This window comes from Dendropsophus ebraccatus, chromosome 14, assembly GCF_027789765.1.
Source record: "Dendropsophus ebraccatus isolate aDenEbr1 chromosome 14, aDenEbr1.pat, whole genome shotgun sequence".
Taxonomy (NCBI): Eukaryota; Metazoa; Chordata; class Amphibia; order Anura; family Hylidae; genus Dendropsophus; species Dendropsophus ebraccatus.
The window spans coordinates 13,618,287-13,644,681 of record NC_091467.1 but is presented as its reverse complement, the minus strand read 5'-3'; the positions used below and the strand labels follow the sequence as shown (position 1 = coordinate 13,644,681).

At 44.1% G+C, this 26,395-nt stretch overlaps 1 protein-coding gene across 5 annotated transcripts in view; it reads left to right on the top strand.

The window, feature by feature from the left end:
- The window catches only part of PHF20 (PHD finger protein 20), a 54,416-nt gene extending 36,556 nt beyond the window's left edge, over window positions 1-17,860 (top strand). For 4 of the 5 annotated variants that reach the window (XM_069953005.1, XM_069953002.1, XM_069953004.1 and 1 more), the window contains 10 exons: window positions 2,663-2,938; window positions 5,202-5,378; window positions 6,722-6,808; window positions 8,153-8,302; window positions 8,988-9,160; window positions 9,694-9,793; window positions 10,659-10,854; window positions 11,493-11,886; window positions 15,232-15,412; window positions 17,301-17,860. In XM_069953005.1, the coding sequence (XP_069809106.1) occupies window positions 2,663-2,938; window positions 5,202-5,378; window positions 6,722-6,808; window positions 8,153-8,302; window positions 8,988-9,160; window positions 9,694-9,793; window positions 10,659-10,854; window positions 11,493-11,886; window positions 15,232-15,412; window positions 17,301-17,440 (1,874 nt within the window). In that variant the 3' untranslated portion in view covers window positions 17,441-17,860. The remainder of the gene's footprint in view (window positions 1-2,662; window positions 2,939-5,201; window positions 5,379-6,721; window positions 6,809-8,152; window positions 8,303-8,987; window positions 9,161-9,693; window positions 9,794-10,658; window positions 10,855-11,492; window positions 11,887-15,231; window positions 15,413-17,300) is intronic. The other variant, XM_069953006.1, reaches the window with a different exon arrangement.
- Window positions 17,861-26,395: the final 8,535 nt, after the last annotated feature.

Sequence of the window (26,395 nt, the reverse complement as noted above, 5' to 3'; positions counted from 1 at the left end):
CAAAAAGACTTTCCCCAGGTCCCTCCCCCTCCTCTCTCTCATTCACTGCTCATTATCAGGAAATCTCAGCTGTTTTACATCAGTCGGGCCCTGTGTAATCTATGGAGAGGGGAGGGGGGAGGAGAGAGATTAGTTACCAACAGAGAGCAGAGAACAAAGGATTACACAGTGGGAGCTGTGTAAAAGGTGTATTCAGAGGTCAGTGCTTACTTCAAAAGGGGATAGGCGATGATGTAGCTGTAAATTAACTCTTTGTCCTGTTTTGATGCCTCATCTCCCTTCACCCCTTCCCATCTCCATAGAGAACAATGAAGACAGGGGGAGCTTCAAACTGCTTTATTTATTTTTTTTAAAATGCATTTTTTGGCTAATAAACCCAATTACAAAGTTTCTTAAAATTGCCTGTACTATTGATTTCTGGGGAAAAAAAAAAATTAAACGACAGTCACTCTTTAAAGCAGACCTGTCAGTTATATTTTTTTTCTAAAGAAATTAACAGGAGTTGTGATTTATCAGGCTCTATACTTTGTAGATTCTATGCTAGATCCTGCAGCTGAGTGCCATTTAAGTAAATAGGACTGAGCTGTAGTACCAGCAACAGCCAGTAAAAACACATGGCGCTGTGTCTGGTGAACAGTAAAGGGGCCAGAGTTCTCCAAGAATTCCTGAAAAATTACACTTGAACTGTTGGGTTATGGGAAACACGACACGTGTGAGGAGTGCTGGCAGGACCTCTTCACATCGCCTATATAATGGTGCTACAACGTAGTTGAGGGTTGCAGTAAGGAATATGTGGAGAAGGATATATTTGTTGTGTCATAGGAAGTTACTAACCTCTTGTCTTGTATATTCACATGGTGTTCTTGTTACAGAGCTTTTGTAGTTACTCCTAGACTAGTGACACCGGCTTTAGTTTCTGCATGTTGTCCTGTTCAGGCCGGGTTCTCCTACAGCTGCTCAGTGTGGTTAAGAAATACAAAAACTCTCAGCAGTGAATTGTGCACATTCGTCTGAATGCTAGTGTGTGTGTGTGTGTGTGTGTGTGTGTGTGTGTGTGTGGAGCAGTAGCGTACTAGGAGCCTGATCACACTACTGCTGCTGCTTGTGAATTTCAGCTTCTTCAGGGTAGCCTCACATGTAACAGAATCGCAGCAGAATTCACGCTGCAATTCCCCTCCTGTCATTTTCAATAGGATTACATACTTGTCCCACCACAGCCACTGATATGCAGACCGGCATGAGCTACCCTCAAAAGGAATATGTTCACATGAAGCCAATGGGAAGTCTAGACTTTTAATTTTTGTCCCCAACTGATCAACAATTTTCATATGTCATAGTTTTGGGAGGGGGTTGCCTATTTTCCTGCTTCTAACACATCAACTTTGGGAAGTGACTGTTTTCTTGCTTCCTGGCATATTCTACTCTTAGATGAGCACCATTGTCACAAGATGGTCAGTACTTCACCTCTCAGTGGTTTTAACCCCTTCACGACCCAGAACGTAACTGTACATCCTGGGTCGGGCAGGGGTGTTCAGAAGGGGCTGCGCAGTGATTCCGGATGCTGTTAGTAGCCCGGGTCCGATCGCTGTGCATGCTAATGAGCCATGTAGATGCAGCTGCCAAAGCTGACAGCTGCATTTAAATAGCTAAAAATTAATTATCCCCCTTTTCCCATTTTAAAACTAAATAAATGTATTTGGTATCGCCACGTGCAGAATCGCCCGAACGACTAAATGATCACTTTTCTGATCTTGCGCGGTAAATTGCGTAATATAAAAAAAAAAAACAAAGTGCAAACTTTTTTTTTTTTTTTGGTCATATCAAATCCTAAAAAATTGTAATAAAAAATGATCAAAAGTTGCATGTACGCAATCGAAGTACTGATAGAAAGTGACACCTCACACAGCCCCATAGACCAAAGGATAAAAGCGTTATAAGGAGGGGAATAGAGCAATTTTAAAGGACATTCAATTGTTTGAAAGCTGTCATGTAAAAGTTACATATTATTGTAATTGTATCAACTTGAGGAACTTGTATAACATGTCAGTTTTAACATAGGGCGAACGGCGTAAACACAACCCTCATCTCCCCACCCCACCCCCCCGCCAAAAAAAAAATCTATTTTATCAATTTCACTGCACAAATATTTTTTTATGAAAAAATTTAAGTCTTCCACTGCAAAGTGCAATTATTGGCGCAAAAAATAAGGCCTCATGTGAACCTTTTAAACTCGAGGAGGAAAAAAAAAACAAAAATGCAAAAGCAAAAATTTGCCTGGTCCCAAAGGGGTTAATGTTATGGCTCGGTGTATATGAACTCAACCTATTCATTATGAATCCTGTAAAATCTAAACTCATGACACCAGTGTGAGAGAAGCAATGCATGTTGGGATCTTGTTCCCCATTGAGAGGCTTGTTTGTCTATGAGGAAGTGTGAGGCCTCTGGTTCAGTCAGACTGATGAGGATTTGGGTTTTGTATTCTGCCACATGAACTCTGTTGGGGCCCGGCCTTGTAGCCCCCCTCCTCACTTACTGACTATATCGCTTATGGACACAGCTTCTCTTTAGTTGCCTTTTTTCCCCCCTTCCTTTATGATTTATGTTCCTACATCTTTATTTGCTTTTTTTTTCCTTTCTTTTTCTTTTTATTATGTCCTTACAGTAACAAATACATTGAAGAAACCAGATGATCCAGCTGCCAAAGCTGTGTCCCTGGAACTGGACGCCAACAGGTTTAAATGCAAAATTTTGGATTGCTCCAAATCCTTCCGCAAAGCCAAATTGCTGCATTATCATATGAAGTATTTCCATGGAGTTGACAAGGCAGAGCAGGATCAGATGCCTATGACCAGGCATATGCAGACAAGAGGCTCTTTAGCCCATGAAAAGAACAGCCAGCAAACGGCAAAGCGGAGGCGCACCACATCCGGTTCCCTGCGTAAGACTCTTTGCCTTTCTGTCCTCTGTGTAGCTGTAGACTGTAGTGTTCTTCTAGTCCTGTCCTATGGTTACCAGATCATGGTTGAGACTCTGGTTGAGAATCCCTCTCCTAGATGTGTCTTTCCGCTGTAGTGTCCATCGCCTTTGACTTTCCTCTTGTCCCTCCTGCTTGTTCTGTTTGCAGTGGATAGAAGCAAATTATTCCTCCAATAAATCATTGCTATTGACCACACATTGTCCCATGTAAACGGGGGATGTGCGGCTGATGGGTTAAACCAATGAGCGTTCGTTCAGACCTTGATCGGAAGCGTTGGCCCATGTAATAGGGTCTTTAGACCTTTGAAGGTAGTCTAATAGTCTATGGCCACTTTTTAGGCAGGGCTCGCACACAGCATTTTGGACAGTATTGTAAGCTAAAACCAGGAGTGGGTCCACAACAAAGAAAAAGGTGCAAATCTTCCTCCTCTGTATTAATGTGTGCGAGGCACGACCCCCGCCTCGGCCGCTGACTGGTTAGGCTGGGTTCACACTACGTTTTGGCAATACGTTTTTAATGGGGGGGGGGGGGGGAACGGATTCAACTGTGTACATCCGTTTTTTCATTGACTTCCATTATAAAAAAAAAAAAAAAAAAAAAAAAAAACGTGGTCGACCTCATTTTTTGTGTCTGTTAAAAAAAAAAAAAAAACAGATGACCCAGGTCCAGGAAGCAGCCTGGGGACAGAACTGTAGCGGGGAACTGCGGACCCCAGTGCTGGAGCCGGGGAGGTAGGTGCATCTTATGTTTAGCCACCTCCTCCCCGGCTTTTCTGAAAAAAAATGGCCGACACCGGACCTCCCCTTTTTATTTTTAACTGAGTTGTTATATAACCAGACTTTATGGTGCAATGTGCTGCGCTATTTTATTCGGTATTCTCGGATCTGCAGTGTTTCCCAGTGGAGCCTAAGGTGCCTCCTGCATTGCATGTTTTTTTTTTTTTTTCCCCTGATGATCCCAGATAGGAATACCCATTTAAAGGGAGTTAGCATAAATATTGTTTTGTGAGGTCAGAGTGTAAGGTTGACAGAGCAGCATTATCCATGGTCGCCAGATGAGTAAAAATATCTGTATACAAGTTCAGATATGGTGCAATGCTCTGCTTTGCCAACCTGTCCTGATGGAACCCCATTAGGCAATGTGTATAGCAGCAAGTGTGACTAAAGGAAAAAGAAACTAAAAAAACCATCTCACCCCAACAATCCAGTTCTACTGGAATTCCAACCCTGTGATGCAAGAGGCTCCCTCACCCCGCTACACAGACAGATTGTTAGCCATCTTAGTCGTGGTAGAGCACACACTCAAACATGCTTGAGTCCGACCGTGCAGCATTTGATTACCGGTAGCTGAAGAAGTTGGATGCAGTCCTAGGGAGTCCTGGAAAACTCTGGCTGCATCCAGTAATCGGATGCCAAACAATCTGACTCGAACATGCTCAAGTTGCGCTCGTCCTCTACTGACTGTGAAAGTAGCTTCCCGATGTCTGGGAAACGCTATTCTACTGGGTTTTGACTTTGCACTAAAAAGAGTGTTTTGAGAGTTCTATATCAGTGGCCATCAGTATCACATTGGTGACCTCAGTCGATCACCTGATCACTGCTGCCACCTCACCATACCAGACTCCGCATCCACTCAGTAACAGCTCTACCTGGCAGCCCATCCTGTAAAGTGATCGGAAATGGGTGGCCCATAAGTTCAATAGCTGTTTTGTCTATAGACTGCGTCACGTTGTAAGCATCAGTGGTGGTTTTTTATGCAACGTTATATCTAGAATCGGATCATTGCGTATTGGCTGCAGTCTCTGTTTCTCATGTCTAGGCCTAGTGCATGCCCATGTGTGTGACTGTATACAGGGTTATTTTACCCATTCATTTATACAGTGCATGTTGTTGTTTTCTCTATGGTGTTGTCCATGCTGTGTGGATAAGAGCTGACCAGAATGCTGATGTTACATAGGTCGGTCAGTCATGCTCAGCGATACGTTGGTTCTCATCCATGAGTTAATAGAGACATCATTAGATTCCGCCTCCGGCTTTGACTACAAGTTACAATTTATAGCTCTCTGCCTGACGGTCTCAACCCTGGTTTGAGTACATTGACGCATGCTAAATGTGTTTGTCCTAAGTCCTGTCAATGAATGTCCGTGTCGCTACCTTCTGTATGTGGTACACGTGAATAAGTTTACAATACCCAACTTTCTATGACATGTTTATGGTTCCTTTAGATCCCCCATTTCAGATTTCCCTACGGAGCTCACCCCATGATTTACTAAGCGAGAAGAGACGGCATTCAAGCCCAGCTACAAATAGCTCCAATGTCCAAAGACCTACGCTTAAGGAGAAGAGCAAAGAGAATCAAATCCAGAAGTTTTGTCGCAAGCCCGAGAAGGGTTCTGATAGTGGTAAGGGTTGTGCACACTCGCATCTTGTTTTCATGCTGCAACCTGCGTTCTGGGCCCTGTTACATGGAACAATAATCAGCCGAATCAGGCTTATTTGGCCAATTATTGCTCTGTGTAATAGAGACAACAATCTGCTGATTCTGTCTTTAGGTCCAGACCTAAAATCATCGTCCACTATACATGTAATAGCGATGTGCAACTAACTGCTAACAATTGAATAAACTGTTATACATCACCTCTCCGCACTCCCAGTCTTCTCCTGCCCACCTTCCTTCCCAGCGCCATGGCTGCAGCTACAGAGCGGTCTGTTTTAGCTAATAGGCCGCTCAGCCACTCAATAGTCGGCTCAGATAGGCTGCGCTGCAGCCGCGGCACTAGGAGTAAAAGATGAGAGCCGAACAATGCGCGGAGTGGTAATGTATAACAGTTTTTAGGCCAAGGGCTGCACAGAGATTACTAACGATGTCTGTGCAGCCCCTGCTAAATGATTGAGCCGTGTATTAGGCTCAGTAAACGAGCGCCGATCTAGCAGATTGCTTACATTATCGATCGGCCCGTCTAATAGGACCCTTACTGCAAACAAACCAGCTGTAATCTCTCCCTGCAGTCGTGTCTTTAACTACTTCTATCCCCTACAGCAGGGGTACTCAACAACTTTTAGTGAAGGTCCACTTACCAGGGTCTTTTTTTGTCAGGTGAAGGTCCGAGCTGAACATCATTAGTAAACGTGTTGCACTCGCCCAGTAGTATATAGCCCCCCTGTTGCACTCGCCCAGTAGTATATAGCCCCCCTGTTGCACTCGCCCAGTAGTATATAGCCCCCCTGTTGCACTCGCCCAGTAGTATATAGCCCCCCTGTTGCACTCGCCCAGTAGTATATAGCCCCCCTGTTGCACTCGCCCAGTAGTATATAGCCCCCCTGTTGCACTCGCCCAGTAGTATATAGCCCCCCTGTTGCTCCCCCAGTAGTATATAGTCCCCCTGTGCGTTCCCCCAGTAGTATATAGACCCCCACTTTGTGCTCCCCCTCCCATATAGCCCTTCTTTGCGTTCCTTAGTAGTATATAGACCCCCGCTTTGTGCTCTCCAGCAGTATATAGTACCCCTGCTGTGTGCTCCCCTAGTTATATAGCCCCCTCCCCTTTCTGACACCAGTGGATTTGAAAGAAAGATTCTTGCAGAACAACCCCTTTAACTTCAATTCACACCTGTATAATAGCTGGGTTTCTTGGTTTTTGTTTTTTTTTTTTTGGTCTTTTTAACATGTAGAAGAAAGTCCATATGTTGTCCAACTCCTTTTGCAACTCCAGGTCTCTGATTTCTAGTTCATTCTTTATTCTCAGTTAAAGACAAAGTAAAAGAGAAGTTTAAAGACCTTTTGAGCCTTAAATCTAAGAAGAAGAAAAAGAAGAAGAAAAGAACAAAGTCCGGTAAGTAAAAGTGGTGATTAACATTAGAGTTCCTGGTGTAGTAGCCTCGCTGTCTGTGAGCGTCACTATATGTGTGCCCATACCTGAGGATCATCTTAGGAATCTGTCAGGAGCCTTAGCTATACAATATAAACCTGGAATGGTTCAGTGTACATTCAAACCTTCCTGAACTTTTCGGGACCGTAAAGCATGTCCGCAGTCATCAGTCAAAAAAAAAAAGCATCCGTAAAAGTGGGAAGTCGCTTGTTAAAAGGGCTTTCAGCAGGAGCTACACTTATGATATCAGAATTACAGATCCGTATTTTGCAGACATTCTGGACGTTACCCCCATAATGTCCGCAAATTACAGACTCTCCCACAGACTTCTAGGGGACCGTGGGGTAACTACAGTCTGTACTGGAGCTTGTCGGTAAATTTTGCCAGTTTATAAAATTATGGACATGTGACTAACCCAAAAGGAATGAGTAGGTTGTTACTTTTGTTTGTAATTGCAGATTCGCAATTACACATGAAAGTCCACAATGTGTGAATGTAGCCTTACTCCAGGGATGTCAGCTTTAGCTTTGGCTGTCCAGGCATGATGGGAATTGTAGTTTTAAAACAGCTGCAGGGCCTGAGTTTGACACGTCTGCCTTACTCTAATACAATGACTTCCTGAAAATGCAAGTGTTTTTAAGGGGTCGCTCACCAAAAAAAAAAAAAAAATATTCAAATCAACTGGTGCCAGAGATTGGTAATTTACTTCTATTTAAAAATCTACAGTCTTCCAGTACTTATCAGCTGCTGGATGTCCTGCAGGAAGTGATGTATTCTTTCCAGTCTGACACAGTGCTCTCTGCTGCCACCTCTGTCCATGTCAGGAACTGTCCAGAGCAGTAGCAAATCCCCATAGGAAACCTCTCCTGTGCTCCAGAATGGAAAGAATACACCACTTCCTGCAGGACATACAGCAGCTGATAAGTACTGGATGAGTTTAGATTTTTTTTTTTTTTTTTTTTTTTTTTTTTTTTTTTTTTTTATAGAAGTAAATTTTTTTTTTTTTTTTTTTTAAACTACCCCTTTAAACATGAGCTGCGAACAGGCCAAAAGGGAGGCAGCTCACTGCCAACAAAAAAAGTGTATTTCAGACCACATCTATTTTGCCATCAGGAATATCAGCCCACCCCGCCAATAAATTGGCATTATTAGTGTAATAAAAAGCCGGTGACACCCAATTAAACCTAAAGTTTCCTGTATTCGCTTTGTGTCTGTCTGACTTTAACTCTGTGCCCCTTTTTTATACGTTACACGTTTCTACTTTATTGAATTCCTGTATGACTATACACTTTTATGTCTCAACCGTAGAACTATCCGGCAGCGAAGAAAATGTTGACATTTCAAAGGAGCTGTCGCCCAAAAAAACAAACCCTGTGAAGCTTGGAACAGACTATAAGATTTCCTGCTCTATAAAAGAATCTGATCAGGTGAAGCACAAAGAGGCAACCAAACTAAGTGGTGAGTGATGTCCGCTAAATAGATGAAGCATATGGGACGATTGTTCTGCTGATGATCTGTCCGTGTAAAAGTGCCAGAGGTCAGCGGTCCAGCAAACAAATGCCGACTTGAATATTTGTCTGTAAAATTTACCTTATTGGCCGCGCATCTCCCTATGTAAACGGGACATGCAGCTGATGGCGATATATTGGATTGACCGCACGAACGATCCAGCTATTGTTTGAGTGGCCCAGTCACTTGATTAATCGTAAACTCGTCAAAATCGTCAACTAAAGGGACCCTTAGTTTTATTGGTGTGTGTGTGTGTGTGTTTCCAGTACTGTAAATAAGGAAGAAAACAGAAAAATATATCCTTGTCTCTCTATACATATAGATATATAAAGAAGCTGGCTGGTGCCTCTCTCTGCCACCCAATTTAATATTGGGCATGGAGAGACACTACTCTGACAGGTGGGACCCTTGTCAAGGTGATCAGTCGACAGGTATCCTGCACATTTCCTATTCCAGTTATTAGGACATGTATGTGATGCCTGCCTGTTGTCAGATGTCACCTAGGCAGCTGTCCTGCTTTTAGAATTTAGAATATTTTCTGTCACTTTTTCAATCAAACCAGAAAACCCTCATGTTCCTGTTAAGTAAGTGTTTACACACAGGCTGGTAAGCTTTTTATTTTTGGTCTGAACAGATGAGGAGACCCTAAGTGATTCATGTACAGAGAGTCTACTCTGGAGCGATGACGACGACTACAATGAAGAAATCGATGTGACAAATGCAGATGAAGACATGGAGGACGATGAAGCGTGCGAGATTGTTCGCTGCATGTGTGAGGTGCAGGAGGAGAATGATTTCATGATTCAGGTAGAACTTGAAGACACAGTTTGAATTATTGGCTTAAAGTGTACCTGTCATTAAAAAACAAAAAAAACATGTCGTGGAGAAATGTCACTAGAAAGTGCAGTAGCCCCATAGAAAATAAATGACGCTGTGGTTTTTCTGGCGTGGTCCACTTTATGTATTCTGGGGACAGTTTCGTCCCTGTATTTTGGGATCTATGATCATAATCCTACCTATCTGCTATTCCGTGGATGGGGGATGTCCTCCTTAGATGGGAATGCATGCTAAGCAGTTAATGAAAATCACCTGGTAACTTGGTGGGTTGCCTTGCTAAAGCACTATGACCTTTTGCCTACAGATTTATTCAGGTACAGTTAGTTTTGCTGCTAGTGATAGTCAGTTTGCAGACTGTCCGTCCATTCATTCATCGGGGAATAGCCAGCATCAGTAGGTATCCCCAATGAGGAGTCATGTTCTTTATCGCTAGGACACTAGAGGTTTCTTCCCTCTTCTACGTTTCCCTGAATGTCCCCTCATTTCCATCACTGTTTTGGCAGTGTGAAGAATGCTTGTGCTGGCAGCATGGAGTCTGCATGGGACTATTAGAAGACACTGTACCTGAAAAGTACACCTGCTATGTCTGCCAGGATCCACCAGGTACGTTTGGAGAGTTTTATTATGATTTAATAATTTGTATGCTTATTAATGGTTTTTACCTCCTTCCCGCATTCGTTTTAGTATGTAAAAGCTCTGGTGTTGGGTGTAAAAGCTCTGTGAACTCTGTGCTCATAGAGGCCCCTTTCACGCGTCTTTGGCCGTTATTACCACGAGGAAAGGCTTATCAGGAAGTCTTCTAGGCGGCTTCAGTAAACCATTAGTGTGTTCTGACCGTAAAGATGGAGGAAAAAAAATACATGCTCTCCTTCAGCTGTTCTCCCAGTTCCTCTGTCTTCTGGCTCTGCGAGCACACAAGGCAGCGGCTTCTTATATCCAAAGGCATAATTTTGCCTCCGGGCCGTAGAGTGATTGACAGGGTCCCAGCCCTTCCAAATACAGTGCCCGATTTAACTGAATTTGCACCTGATTAGGAGCGCATACAGTTAAAGAGCCAGCGTCGGCACCTGGTGGCACTTGCCCAAGGACTGACGCTGGACTTTGCTACCATGCAGTGCATCTGAAATTCTGGACAATTTCCAGATGCGCATCTGGAGCTGTCCAAATTTCTGACGCCCCCCCATAGGGTCCTGAATTCCGGACAATTATGGGACTGGTTCTATTATTTCTAGGCCTATTTTCCGGCACGGAAACCCTTCAGAAAAAAATCCTGAAGGGTGTTAGTGCCCATTAGAAACCCAGTCAGTCAGGAAATCTGTCTAGATAGATTTTCCTGTTGTGTGAAGGGGACCTTACTGGGCCGTGTAATAGGGTCCTGGCCGCAATATATTGTGTAGTACTATGCTAGAATATTGGCTTTCTAATCCTGCTGGTTTCTCTCTGTAAATGATTTCTCCTTTTCTTTCAGGGCAACGTGTGAGCCTAAAGTACTGGTACGATAAAGAATGGCTGAACGAAGGACACATGCACGGCCTGTCATTTCTAGAGGAAAACTACTCTCATCAAAACGCAAAGAAAATCATTGCTACGCACCAGCTCTTAGGAGACGTGCAGCGCGTGATTGAGGTTCTGCATGGATTGCAGCTGAAGATGAGTATATTGCAGTAAGTACATCCAGTACGTTGTATTATTGTAGTGTAAGGTTCCTATTAGATGGGCCGATGATGGCCCAATCAATAATGTAAACGAGCGCCAGTCTGCTCTCGGCTAGATCGGCGCTCGTTAACTCTGCCTATTACACGGCACGATTATCGTTTACCAAGGGCTGCTTGCTTGTGTCAGAAATCAATTGCAAATCTAAATACCTTTTTATTTAAGAATCTCCAGTCTTCCAGTATTTATCAGTATGTCCTGCAGGAAGTGGTGTATTCTCTCCAGTCTGGCACACTGCTCTCTGCTGCCACCTCTGTACATGTCAGGAACTGTCCAGAGTAGTAGCAAATCCCCATAGAAAACCTCTCCTGCTTTGGACAGTTCCTAACATGGACAGAGGTAGCAGCAGAGAGCACTGTGTCAGACTGGAGAGAATGCACCTCTTCCTGCAGGACATACACAGCTGATAAGTACTGGAAGATTTTTAAATAGAAAGTTATATAGATTTGTAATTTACTTCTGACACCAGTTTATTTAAAAGGAAGAAAAAAAAGCCATAGGACCCCTTTAAGGACTTAACATTCAGTTTTGTGATTTTATAATGATCTTTTGAGATCCAGACCAGTAAATCCGTCTCTGATTTTAACAGAAGCAAAGAGCATCCGGATCTGCGGTTTTGGGGCCAGCCATGGAAACAACATCCATTAAACGACAGATGTTACATCAGACGAACTGTGGAGGAGAACTCCTGCAAAGAGGATTCCACAAACTACAGGACTTACAATGGTGCAGTGGATAAGCCTTCCCCAATTCCTTCTGTGGAGGAATCTTATATCACCAGTGAACACTGTTACCAAAAACCTCGGACCTATTACCCTGCGGTAGAGCAGCGGCTGGTTGTAGAAACGCGCAGTTCAACATTAGATGGTGGGGTAGACCGAATACGGCAAAACAGGGAAGACTCCATTGCTGAACGGTTGGGCTGGGAACTGGACAGAGAGTTGCTAAAAGTAGAGAACGAATCAAAGCATAACTATTGTAAGGTGAGTATATTGATATAAACTTGTATTGGAGACACCTGTCTTCAAGTCTCTTGCTAACACCCAGTGTCTTAATGGGGTTATTACTATTATCACATATCCTTTAGTTTATCCTTTGAGTATTGAGGTTAAGCCTTATCCAGGATTAAATAAATCACAGCTGCTTTCTTGCAAAAACAGCACCACCCCTGCCCTCAGGTTGTGTATGGTATTACAATTCAGCTCTATTCACGTTAATGGAACTGAGCTGCAATACCGCTCCCAATCTGAGGGCAGGAGAGTTTATAGAGAAAGCGGCCATGATTTTCTAAGCTTGGATGACCCCTTTAAAGAGGATATCCCCATTCCATAAAATTATTCCTTATCCATGGGTTAGGGTGCCTTTACGCAGAAATTTATCTGGCAGATGTTTGACGCTAAAGCCAGGAACAGACTATAAACAGGGAATGGGTCATATGAGAGAGACTTCCTGGCTTTGGCTTCAAAAATCTGTTAGATAAATCTCTTTGTGTCAAGGCATATCCAGGGGATACCAAGCAGTGAAGTTCAGTCTGTCAGGACCCCCTGCTGGTCCAGAGTACAGGAACATAACTACACCACATTCATTCTCCATTCTTAACTGGAAATGTTCCAAGGCCCCATAAAGAATTTATCCCTGTTCTCTGGATCTGTGGGGGTTCCCAGTGAAGAGATCAATTATTATAACTTTGTGGATAGGCGCTAGCGTCATAAGGAGGGAATACTAAATCTTAGGGTACATTCACACGTTCCATAAGTTTCTCCATAATTGCGGATCTGAAAAAAATGTAGGGTCCTATTACACACACACACACACACACACACACACACACACACACACACACACACACACACACACACACACACACACACACACAGATTTTCGCAGCCAAAGCCAGAAACAGACTGTAAACAGGAAACAGGTCTTAAAGAAAAGACTGAGATTTCTCCTCTTTTCACATCTAAGATTGCGGCTTATTGCGAACGTGTTATATACCAGGGATGGGAAGGCTTCGGCCCTCTAGCTGTTGCAAAACTACAATTCTTACAGAGCTAAAGCTTCGGCTGTCCAGGCATGATGGAAATTGTAGTTTTGCAACAGCTGGAGGGCCGAAGGTTCCCCATCCCTGGTTTATATGGTCCTGAAAAGCTGCTGAACGTCTGAATGTACCTTTAGTGTCCACCGTTGTTTTTTTTTCATAGAATTCATTGTTGCCGTTTTAAGGATTTGGTTTGAGGTTATCCATGTAAATTCGTTCTCCATGCAGATTGAGTTGGGTGGGAGGATACCTGGCTACACATTGTGACCACTGCTGTTCCAATGACTCCTGCACTGCTATCCGTTTCCATTTCTTGAGTTTCCTCTTCACCATCTGACAGTCACATATAATATACCATTCAGTGTATGAATTTCACTGCTTAAGGCCATGCTCACATCTGCCTTGTAAAACCTTTCTCGCCGGCCATACGCCTTTGAATTATAATAATGTCTTGTGGGTCTCCCTGATGTGTCTGTCACATAGTGCTGCGTGCATCTCCTCAATTTGTGAAGGGACCCTGTATATTCTCCTCCACTTGGCTGGCTCTACACTGTCTGTCTCACAAGATTTGTAGCTTATTCCCTGAAGACTGTCAATACGACATGCATTGGGTCTTATATCAGTGGCGAGGGGCCTCCATTAGAGAAGGACTGTACACCCCTCACGCCCCACCTTATAAAGGCAGCAAAGAGCACTGTGCAGACTGGAAAGAATACACCACTTCCTGCAGGACATACAGCAGCTGATAAGTATGGGAAGACTGGAGATTGTTAAACAGAAGTAACTATTTATAACTTTCTGACGATAGTTGATTTTAAAGAAAGAAAACTTCACTGGAGTTCCCCTTTAAATGGAAAGTGCATGTGGTTACTCAATTTCGCAGCAGTTCCCTTTTAAATTGTCAGCTTTGTTCAGAATGTATTATAGCCTACAGTAAAACAGGAAATTATTACATTTTTCGTTCCACAGCAGACGTGTATTTCCATCAATGCAGAGCTTAAAGGGAACTTGACCCGAGTGGTTTGTGGGTGACAGCCCCTCTCTGTGAGTGCTGACAGATTACCTTTAAGGGTGTGTTCACACGTACAGAATCCGCAGCAGATTTGATGCTGTGTTCAGTCATTTAGTTACATTGATATCTGCAGCATTAAATCTGCTACGGATCCTGTACGTATGAACGCACCCCAACGGTGAATGTATCATCATGATTTAGATTTTATATTTTTTCTGTGTTTTTCTGTTTTGCAGTATACTTAAAGTGTCACTGTTGTGTGTTTTTTGCAGAAATCAATAGTACAGGCGATTTTTAAAAACTTTGTAATTGGGTTTATTAGTCGAAAAATGCATTTTTATCATGAAAAAGCAGTTTGAAGCTCTTCTCCTGTCTTCATGGTTTTCTATGGAGAGATGAGGCACCAAAACAGGACAACAAAGAGTTAATTTACAGCTACATCATCGGGCTATCTCCTCTGAAGTCAGCACTGACCTCTGAATACCGGCTGTCATACAGCTCCCACTGTGTAACCCTTTGTTCTCTGTTCTCTACTGGCGACCAATCCCCCCCCCCCCCCCCTCCCCTCTCCATAGAACAGACAGGGGCATGACTGATGTAAAAGCAGTGAAGGAGAGAGAGGGGGGGGGGACCTGGGGAAAGTCTTTTTGAATGCAGATAATGGCATATTAATCAGATAATAAACCCAATTACAAAGTTTCTTAAATTTGCCTGTACTATTGATTTCTAAAAAAAAATACAAAAAAATACGACAGTGACACTTTAAGGGAGAGTGTCTGAGTCCTAACACATGCCTGCGTGCTGACATCTCCAAAACTACAGTAACGCTAATCTTACGCGTTATGATTCCTGGTGGGATTAGCCGATCATCTTAACTTTTATGATGGTTTACTGGTTGCCGTCCTCATTCTGTACCTAATTTTTAATAATTTTTATTTATATAGCACCAACAGATTCCGCAGCACTTTACAATTCTGGGGGTACATACATAGACAAAAAATAGACATTACAGAGATATACATACAATTATCCATACATGAGGAGTGAGGTCCCTGCTCTCATGCATGAGCTTACAGACTATTAGGAGGGGGTGCGAGACAAAATGGCAGAGGGGCAAAGTGCATCATTTTTCTTATGGTCCGGCTATCTTTATAAATAAGGCAGTGCAGGTAAGGGTGGGTGTACTTGTTCTGTACATTTTGTGAGATTTCAGGACCCAGCAGCAAACGGACAGTTTCTCTTCCATGTAATCGTTCTGAATCAACTCTTGGTTTTTAGGTAAGAGAGTGTTTATCAAAGAGGAATCCACCTCAGGAATCGCCACACGCTCAGCCCGCCGACAATGGGGACGCTACCGTCAGCTCACAGTTACAGTGGCAGCTTAACCTTCTAACACATCTGGAGTCCCTGCAGGATGAAGTTACCCACAGGATGGACTTTATAGAGAAGGAACTTGATGGTGGGTATCCTTTAAGTCAGGGGTGTCAACCTCCTGGCCCTCCAGAAAACTACAATTCCCATCATGCCTGGACAGCAGGAGCTGTAGTTTTGGCTGTTCGGGCATGTACGGAATTGTAGTTTTGCAACAGCTCAGGGGGTGGCAATGAGTTTGACACCTGTGCTGTGAATAGTTGGTCAGGGTGTTAAAGGTAGTGTTTAGGCTTAGAAAAACATGGCTGCCTTCTTCCAGAAACAGCACCACTGTTCAGTTTGGATGTGGGTTTTGGAGCTCTGTTACATTGAAGTGAGAATAGTTGAATTGTAATACCACACACAACCTGAGGACAGGGGTGGTGCTGTTCTTGCAAGAAAGTAGTTGTGGTTTCTCTAATCCTGGATAACCCTTTAAATGGATTCGGGAGACATGAGCAGCTAAGCGTATCTATCGTAGGAATCTGCACCTCCAACCCTTTCCCTTCCCCCACCAATCAAAATCTTTGGTGTCAGTTTTTTTTTTTTGTTTGTTTTGTTTTTTATAAAGTGACAGATTCCCTTTAAATAAGTTAAAGTTCTTTGTCCCCTGCCTTGATCCCTGCTGCCGCTGTACTGACAGTCCTAGGACCTGCTGGTCAGCACTTTGTTGTCCTATGAGTTAGGCCAGGAAGTGCTGATGAGCAGGGACCAGGGTTTTGTCACAATGGTGGTAGTGGGGGATCTGTCCATTCATGCTGTTTTTTTTTTTTTTTTTTTTTTTTTTTTTTTTTTCCCCTGAGTACATTTAACACGTTTAAGACCAAAGTTCTCTCCTCCAGGCCTTCTAAGAGCCATAACGCTTTTATTTTTCTACCTGTATGGGAGGCTTTTTGCGCCTGAAGCAGCGATACACACTAAAGTCTGTCTCCCCCTCACCATGAATGTTGTTCCTCCCCCCGATGATGTTTGAGTGGTAGGGATTGGTGTTTGCGGCTTATCTTCCTATATGCAGACATCTTGAGAACAGAGATCGAAGGTTATCAATATGGTGGGGTCCGTTCTGCAGGTGATGCAGTTATTGTGCTAAAAAACAACTATTAAACGTGCAGTCCTGTGTCAGATTGGTGTGGCCTAGAGTGTCTGTGCCCTAGGTTTGCAATACCCCTCTGTCCCTCCTCTCCGCCCTCTTCACCATTAGGAATGCTCATAGAACAATTTATCCTATTCATCACCTGTCTGAACACTGCACCTGTGTTGGATTGTTTAGGCTCATGTGCAGTGTTCAGACAGGTGAGGAATAGGAGAAATTGTGCTAGGGGCATTCCTGATGGTGGTGAGGGCGCAATTTTAGGGCTTGGGTACTCTAGGCCACGCCAATTTGACACAGGGCTGCAAGTTCAAGGGTGCCTTCACACACACACACCGGATCCGCAGCGAGTTTGCAGCGTAAACGGTGCCAGTGCCAGTTTATTCCTATAAGAATACATACTCGCAGCGGGATTGACATCCCACTGCAAGTATGTCAATAGCAAGCCGGAGTGGGGAGCAGATGATGTATGCTCCGACCAGCGGGGGGTCAACTTGCATACTTGCAGCGGGATGTCACAAGATCCAAACATTTATTTATTTATTTTTGATCAAATTTGCTATTTTGAATGAATTCAGTTAATTGCCCGCCCCTATGTGTTAAATTGAAAAAGAACTCCCCAGGCAACAAAGCATTAGGCATGCACCATGCCTCGCCCCTAACACAGAGTCAGGGCATGGTGCCCATGTGTTAGGGGCAGGTACTTGCTACTAGGGCAAGTATTAAAATAGCTGTTCATAAAGGCAAACAAAAATACAATTTCATCTCTGTATGTACTTTGAATTATTGACTTGTTTCTTTTCAGATCTAATATAACTGGGTGTTTTTTTTGTTTGTTTTTTTGCAGTTCTAGAAAGTTTTTTGGACTACACTGGTGAGCTTGAGCCACCGGAACCACTGGCGAGGCTTCCGCAACTCAAACATCGGATCAAACAACTCTTAATGGACCTTGGCAAAGTAGAGCAGATAGCTCTCTGCTCGACATGAATGGACTGGAGAGGCTGCCGAAGGGAACGGCTTATAATGGAACCGAGAAGCGCGGCCTCCAGCACTGCCCAGCCTTGAGAGTCGCATGCAGGCTGCATGTACTGTGGACGGACTGCTGCGAAGATGGAGGACACTGCTTGTTCTCAGTCCTGCAGGGGCGAGCTGCTCATACTGTGTCTGATAACAGGATAGAATAATAACTGAATGTAGTTACCAGGCTTTGTACTCTTCTCAGTTTTGTTCATATTTCTATTGGTTGTCTGGAATTGTTAGTTGCTGAATTGTTTGCTTTCCACCTGACGCTTCTTGACCAGTGTATTTTTGTGTTATAATTTTCTTTTCCTTTGTAAACTATTAACTAAATATGAACAGAATCCTCTTCATGTGCGACACAGGAAGAACGGAGATTTAACACATTGATTTAAGTTGTTTTTTTTTTTTTCCTTCTTAAAGGGGTACTCCATTAATATATATATTTTTTAGTTTTCTACTGGGTAAGTGATAACTGCTACATCGATAGTGGTTCAGACAATCCCAAAGGGAGTCTGGGTCACCCTTTTCAGTCCCATTCCAAGATAGCCAAATATAATGCTCAGCTGTCTTTGTCCGTCCCTTAGACTTTAAGTAGAGTGGCCACATGCACATTTAAAGGGGTGCTCCAGTGATTTTTTTTTTTTTTCCTTACAAATCATCTGATAGTTTTCTAAATTACTTCTATGTAAAAATCTCAAGTCTTCCAGTACTTACCAGCTGCTGTGTGTCCTACAGGAAGTGGTTTATTCTTCCTAGTGTGATGCTCTGCTGCCACCTCTGTCCGTGTTAGGAACTGTCCAGAGCAGCAGCAAATCCCCATATAGAAAACCTCTCCTGCTCTGGACAGTTCCTGACAGAGGTGGCAGCAGAGAGCACTTTGTCAGACTGGAAAGACTTCCTGCAGGACATACAGCAGCTGATAAGTACTGGAAGACTTAAGATTTTTAAATAGAAAGTTATACAGATTTGTAAATTTCTTCTGACACCAGTTGAATTAATTTTTTTTTTTCCTTTTCTTACCATGTACCCCTTTAAATGAGGCGATGTGGCACCCTAATTCTGAAGATCATTGGGTCAAAGTAGTCAGACCCCCACTGATCTAGCAGTTGTCATCTATCCAGTGACTGGGTGATTATTTATTACTGGAATAAGTATTGGCACTAGAGATGAGCGAACCTGGAGCATGCTCGAGTCGATCCGAACCCGAACTTTCGGCATTTGATTAGCGGTGGCTGCTGAAGTTGGATAAAGCCCTAAGGCTATGTGGAAATCATGGATATAGTCATTGGCTGTATCCATGTTTTCCAGACAACGTTAGAGCTTTATCCAAGTTCAGCAGCCCCCGCTAATCAAATGCCGAACGTTCGGGTTCAGATCGACCCGAACCCGGTTCGCTCATCTCTTAATTGTCACTAAAGGATCAGTATAGGGGGTTAAACCCTTTGTGTGTTTTTCCCTTTAAATCCTTTAAGTTCTGCGTCTTGCTCCTTATTCTGATGCAGTATTTAATCACTAGGAATGGCGTCCTGTCAGTGAAGGGAATTTTTTTTATTTTTTTTTCCCCCTGTATTTTGTTGCCACAGCGTTGCTAGTTTTTCTGTTGAGGACGTTTTTGCTTGTTGTACTTGCGGTGGTGGTACATGAGCATGGTTACTCTTCATGGGGCATGACTTACAGCGAACCTAGTCTGCATTCTGCTTTGTGTATAAGTTATGGTAAAGCTGGGCCTACACAGTGAGGGAATCAATCTATACGAATGAATGAATGTTTCTATATAACATGATGTTCCCCCCTATTGGTTCTGCAGTATGAAAGAGGGGCCAGTAGGTTTCTGGAATTATTGTAGGGTTTATAGTGAATGACAGGACGTGTGCCCTGCTTTTTTTTTTTTTTTTTAAATATAGCACTTGAAAAGGTATCTTGGTGTACGTTCATATGCAGGGTTTTTATTGCAATGCAATAGAAACGGTCACAGTTGGGCAAATATATCGGGCTGTGCCATATAGAAGACGTCCAGAATATAGTGATGGTGAGGATGGTGGGCGTACCGCCCCCACCGCCTGTATGTGTGAACGTACATGCAGAACCTCTTTCATTCAGTTCTCCTTTGCTTTATAGAGCATTCCCGTGGCCGTATTTTCGGTCTGTGTTGCATCCTCCAATTATAGAGGCTATCAGATAAATTCTTTTTAAAGGGGTACTTCGGCGAGGAAAAAAAAATAATCTTTTCAATCTACTGGTGTCAGAAAGTTATATAGACTTGTAAATTAATTCTATTTAAAAATCTCCAGTCTTCAGCTGCTGTATGTCCTGCAGGAAGTGTCTATACTGTGCTCTTTGCTGCCCCCTCTGTCCATGTCAGGAACTGTCCAGAGCAGGAGAGGTTTTCTATGGGGATTTGCTGCTCTGGACAGTTCCTGACATGGACAGAGGTGGCAGCAGAGAGTACAGAAAATACACCACTTTCTGACACTAGTTGATTTAAAACTTAAAAAAATGCTGGAGTATCCCTTTAATGCTGATAAGACTGGGTCTGACAGTGCAGCCATATGACGGCTCCCTTCCTAGTAATCTCCTTGTACGTATAAAATTCCAAAAGACAAATTGCAAATGTTCCATTTTCTGTAGATTATTACAACTTCTTCCTGTTCTTTCCCCCTTCTTGGTTTCTGTAAATATGTATGTATATTTATTTACCCTGTGGCCGCGGCTCGATGGAAGATGGGGGCTGCGCACAGGTGTCAGCTGATCTTGTATTAATCTGTATGATTTCCTGGCTGGGGGGCATTGAAAGCGGATGGGGGGGGGGAATGCCCCCCTGGATATGCATCCTGGGCCTGTCTGACAGTAATGCCTACTCATCTATAAAACTCGCAAAAAGTAATAGAAGATGAAATTCCATTTATATTAGCTTTATTAGTCCTATAACATTGTTACAATACTCGCAGGGTTGGAAAAAGACAAATCTCTCCTTGTAATAATGGAGGAAAATAAGGGAGTTCTGGAAGATCCTGGGCACATGTAGATATCAGAGCATAAACAGAGCTTTGACTGATCGTTTTTTCATGCTGCCTTAACCAGGAGTCATCTTGGTTAAAGGGATTATCCAGCGCTACAAAAACATGGCCACTTTCTTCCAGAGACAGCACCAGTCTTGTCTCCAACTTGGGCGAGGTTTTGCTGCTCAGTTCCATTAAAGTGAAAAGAGCCTAATTGCAAACTGCACCTAAACTGGAGACAAGAGTCGTGTTGTCTCTGAAAGAAAGTGGCCATGTTTTTGTAGCACTGCATAACCCCTTTAAGTAGATTTGCCCCACCCCACCAACTTTGTTAGATCTTTTCCTGGTTAGGTCTTTTTCTTTCAGATCAACTAATTTCAGAAAGTTTTCTAGATTTGTAATTTACTTCTATTAAAAATTCTCCATTCTTCCAGTGCTTATCAGCTGCTGTGTGTCCTGCAGGAAGTGGTGTATTCTTTCCAGTCTGACACAGTGCTCTCTGCTGCCACCTCTGTCCATGTCAGGAACTGTCCAGAGCAGCAGCAAATCCCCATAGAAACCCTCTCCTGCTCTGGACAGTTCCTGACATGGACAAAGGTGGCAGCAGAGAGCACTGTGTCACACTAGAAAGAATACATCACTTAAGCACTGGAAGACTGAAGAATGTTTGATAGAAGTAAATTTACAAATCTAGAAAACTTTCTAAAACCAGTTGATTAGAAAGAACCCTTTTTTGCCCTTTAAAAGACAGACCTAACAATGAAAGTTAGTGGGTTGAGACAGCCCTGATTATTTCTAGTTCAGCCAGCATGAAGGGGAACCTAACAGCAGCTTAGTGTCAAACTCAGGCCCTCCAGCTGTTGCAAAACTACAATTCCCATCATGCTAAAGCTTTGGCTGTTCAGGCATGATGGTAATAGTAGTTTTGTAACAGCTGGAAGGACCTGAGTTTGATTCCTGTGGGTAAGAAGAATCTTACAGGGCAGGCATGGCTGATAACAAATCTACCTTCGCTATCATCAGTGTGTAGTACTGTTATTAATATTTCATATGCTAATTAGGCTGTTCGGTGTCTAGGGGGCGGTACCTGACTCCTCTGTGCCCTGCTCCATCCATGACTATTCATCCAGGCATGGAGATTAGAGATGAGCACAGGTGGATTGTTCTGGAGCCTGATCGTTCAGCATTTGATTACCGTTGGCTGAAGAAGTTGGATGCCGCCCTAGGGAGTCCGGGAAAACATGGATACAGTCTATGGCCTAAGACTGTATGCATTTTTCCAGGACTCCAATGGAGTTGTCACCTGATGAAAATTCATGGAGCTATGGCAGGAGGGCGGATCAGTACCGCCCCCATGGCACCCAACCATCTAATTAGCATATCAATGAAAGAGTAAGCGTTAACAAAACCTGCACCGATAGTGAACTTAGATGAGTCATTTGTTTTCTACCTTTTAAGAACATAATAGAAGTTGCTGTTAGTGTCACTGTCATCACATCACCGTGTTCAGACCCTGACCGATCAATAGAACGAGCGGGGAGAAGACCATGCTGCCGCTCTGTTACTGAGAAAGGACCTACCCATAGACTTCCATTGCGAGACACTTCTCTCGGCTCGTTCTCACAATCAGTATGGGCCTGAAGATTCGGACCCAGACTGATTAAAGGGGTTATCCAGCGCTACAAAAACATGGCCACTTTTCCCCTCTCTTGTCTCCAGTTTGAGTGTGGTTTCAAATTGAAGTAAATGGAGCTTAATTGCCAACCACACCTGAACTGGAGACGAGAGAGGTGGAAGAGTGGCCATGTTTTTGTAGCGCTGGATAACCCCTTTAAATCTTGACACATGATGCCAGTGCCTCTTTAAAGAGGTTTCCCAGCACTACAAAAACATGATCGCTTTCTGCCAGAGACAGCACCATTTTAGGTGCAGATTTTGTTACTCGGTTTCATTGAAGTGAATTGAGCTTAAAGGGGTTATCCAGTGTTTTTGCAGCGCTGGATAACCCTTTTAACTGCAAACCACACCTGAACTGGAGACAAGTGTGGTGCTGTCTCTAAGAAAGCTGCCATGTTTTTGTAGTGCTGGATAACCCCTACTCTCTTAAGTGTTTAGTATGAGACCTTCTGGTTTTCTATCACTTCGGAAACCTCCTTTATTCTCCGTTTCGAGGTGTTTGTTCCCTCCTTACACCCAGGTTGTCACTGCTCGGGCGAGGCACCCTTCTCTTTGTTTTGGTAACATGCTGCAAATAATGAATTGTGTAAATCTAACAGACTAAAATAATATTTTCAATGAAGGTTTTTATGTTTTTTTCTTCCTTTTACAAGTTTCGGGGATGTACTCCTGATACTTTTCATGCAGTGGTTTGTTAAATTGTAGTGGTACAAGGCAAAGCCACACTTAAAGTGGACTTGTTGGGTCAATCGTGCTGCCCTGTCTGAGCTTCTACGATTCATAGATATCCTATCACTATATTAGTCTTAATTATAAGCGAACTGGTCATTACTTTCCTGAGCCGTGGTGGTCCCCCCCTCCTCCCCCCCATGATGGACAAGGAGAGACCTATCAGGGCTGGTGAGGGGCAGCAGGATCGTCCCGACTCCTCCACTTTACACTTCTTCTTTTGTTTCCAAACTGCATAAAAGTTTAGTCTTTTGAAGGGGAGTTTTTTTCTTCATGGAATTGTTCTTCCTAAAATAAAAAACAAATATATTTAACTGTACTTGTGACCGATGGGACTTTATTCCTCTTGAGCTGCAGAGATGTTGTCAGTCATTGTTACAGAGAAGATAATACATCATGAGGCTATGTACACACAACGTGTATTTTCATAAAAGTACGGCCGTTGTTGCCGATTGCACGTTACCATGACTTATTATACGTTACCTTGACTTTTATGGAAGCCCGTCAGGAGCGTATACACATGGTATACACTCCGGCCGGGATCCCTAGTGGCGCCGTAGAAAACTGATATGTCAGTTTTCTGCGGCCGCTATTCACTGAAAAGCCTGTCAGTGCACACTATGGAGCTTCGCTTTGGCTGTCCAGGCATGATGGGAATTGTAGTTTTACAACAGCTAGAGGGCTGAAGGTTCCCCATCCCTGCACTAATGCCTTTCCAACACTACTTCTTGGCCCCCATCTTTACACCTTGTTTGATAAAGCTCCCCCTATGTGTTAAGTGAAACTGGCTCAGTCGCCCCTAGCAACCAATCAGATTCCACCTTTCATTCCTCACAGACTCTTTGGAAAATGAAAGGTGGAATCTGATTGGTTGCTAGGGGCACCTGAGCCAGTTTCACTTTACACAGCCCCTGCCTCTAGCCTGCTTGCACACAAGTGTATGACACCCGTGCTGCATCTGTATTTAAGGCTCATTTTAGTCTACAGGGCTATTACACAGATGTAAAATATATGCACCAAGAACATTCCATTTTGCTAATGGAAAATGCCCATTTAAAGTTTAAGGAGATGGAGTAAAGGGGTACTCCCACCATACACAGTCATGGCTTCCCAGCCCCCTTGTGATGTGGCATACGGTTGTAGGAAGCAGAAAACTGCATAACACCCATTGATGTCAATTGGAGTTGTGTAAACGGTTTAGATCTGTAAGATACACATTTAACTTTAAGGGTAGCTTCACACGTACCAGATCTGCAGCGGATTTCACCATGCGAGTTTGCAGCGGATCCTGTAGTGTGAAGCTGAATGGGTCCCATACACGCAGCGGATCCGCCCCCTTTAACCCCACCGGCCGCCCGGCCGGCGTCCCGGCTCCTTTAACCCCCCAGCCGCCTGCAGGTTTGGCCCTGAGCATACATTACCTGCTCGGCGCCATGGCTGTGTGCAACATCCGCGGCGCCAAGCAGGTGATGTATGCTCGGTGCTGCTGGTGGTCGGCGGGGTTAAAGGGGCCGGGTCCCATACACGCAGCGGATACGGTATGTGTGAAGCTTCCCTAAAGGGGTACTCCGGGCGGGGGTAATTTTTTGAATAATGCCAAAGAAAGGGGTGGAAATAAAGGCCACCGGTCACTTACCTCCCTGTTTCCAGCGCTGGGTCCTGGAGCGTGCCACCCCGTTCTCCCGTCCGGCCGCCGCTTTCTGATCTGAGCTGCGGCGTGAGATGTGACGTCTCAAGGCAGCTATTCAGCGGTCGTAGGGGAGTCCCGTCCCAGTCACTGAAAGGCTGAGCTGCCTCGAGACGTCACATCTCACACCGCAGCTTAGATCAGGAGGCGGCGGCCGGAGGGGAGAACGGGGCGGCACGATCCAGGACCCAGCGCTGGTACTGGGGAGGTAAGTGACTGGCGGCCTTTATTTCCACCCCTTCCCCGGCCATAAAATAAAAATAACCCCCGCCCGGAGTACCCCTTTAATTCATCTTATGTGACAATATCATTTATACAAACTGTGTAACACTCTGGCTTCCAAAAACATGCAAGAGGGGCTGCTCTGGACAGTTCCTGACATGGACAGAGGTGGCAGCAGAGAGCACTGTGTCAGACTGGAAAGAATACACCACTTTCTGCAGGACATACAGCAGCTGTTAAGTACTGGAAGACTATTTTTTATTTTTTTTGTAGGAATTAACTACAACTATCTGGCCCCAGTTGATTTTAAAGAAAAACATTCTCGCTGGAGTGCTCCTTTAAACATCTCACACCCACTGAACCACTCTGAAAAATTAGTTTAGCAGCTGCTTGCAGCAGTTTAATGTCCATATTGTTGGTCACAGGTGTTAAAAAAATGATAGGCATGATGGGAAATGGAGTTGTCCAACAGCTGCTGCAGAGCCTCGATGTTAGCTGTGGTTTACACGCTCCTCAGCCACAAGGCAAGTGCTTGGTGTGAATGCATGTTACTGCTGCAGTGCGGTTTTAGCTGCACCAGTCCAGAGTAGCTGCTAATCTACACAGCGAGATACACCACCTATCATCACTCGGCTGCTCTGGTCTGATGACGACACACTGAACCGACCAATCCCGTTTACCGTAGCTGTGACCAATAGGAAAGTGACTTCCTCTCTAACAGGAAGAAGGGGGCGGAGGTATAGCATCACGTGATCGCGCTATGTAGCTGCTGAGAACGAGCGTGAGCGCAGCAGGTAAGAGCGGGGAGCGTCTGCGGTGCTGGTTGCGGCTTTTAAATCGCATGCGGTATTTAGCACCGCCAGTGGGGATGTGAATGCAGAGAGCTGCGTCTTTTGTGCACGTTTGTTTGAAGTGTAAGAGACATCCCTGTATATAGGTGACTGTACACTACATCCCCCATCATCCCTGTATATAGGTGACTGTACACTACACCCCCCATCATCCCTGTATATAGGTGACTGTACCCCCATCCCTGTATATAGGTGACTGTACACTACACCCCCCCCCATCCCTGTATATAGGTGACTGTACACTACACCCCCCATCATCCCTGTATATAGGTGACTGTACACTACACCCCCCATCATCCCTGTATATAGGTGACTGTACCCCCATCCCTGTATATAGGTGACTGTACACTACACCCCCCCCCCATCCCTGTATATAGGTGACTGTACACTACACCCCCCATCATCCCTGTATATAGGTGACTGTACACTACACCCCCATCATCCCTGTATATAGGTGACTGTACACTACACCCCCCCATCCCTGTATATAGGTGACTGTACACTACATCCCCCATCATCCCTGTATATAGGTGACTGTACACTACACCCCCCATCATCCCTGTATATAGGTGACTGTACACTACACCCCCCATCATCCCTGTATATAGGTGACTGTACACTACACCCCCCATCATCCCTGTATATAGGTGACTGTACACTACATCCCCCATCCCTGTATATAGGTGACTGTACACTACACCCCCCATCATCCCTGTATATAGGTGACTGTACACTACCTCCCCCCCCATCATCCCTG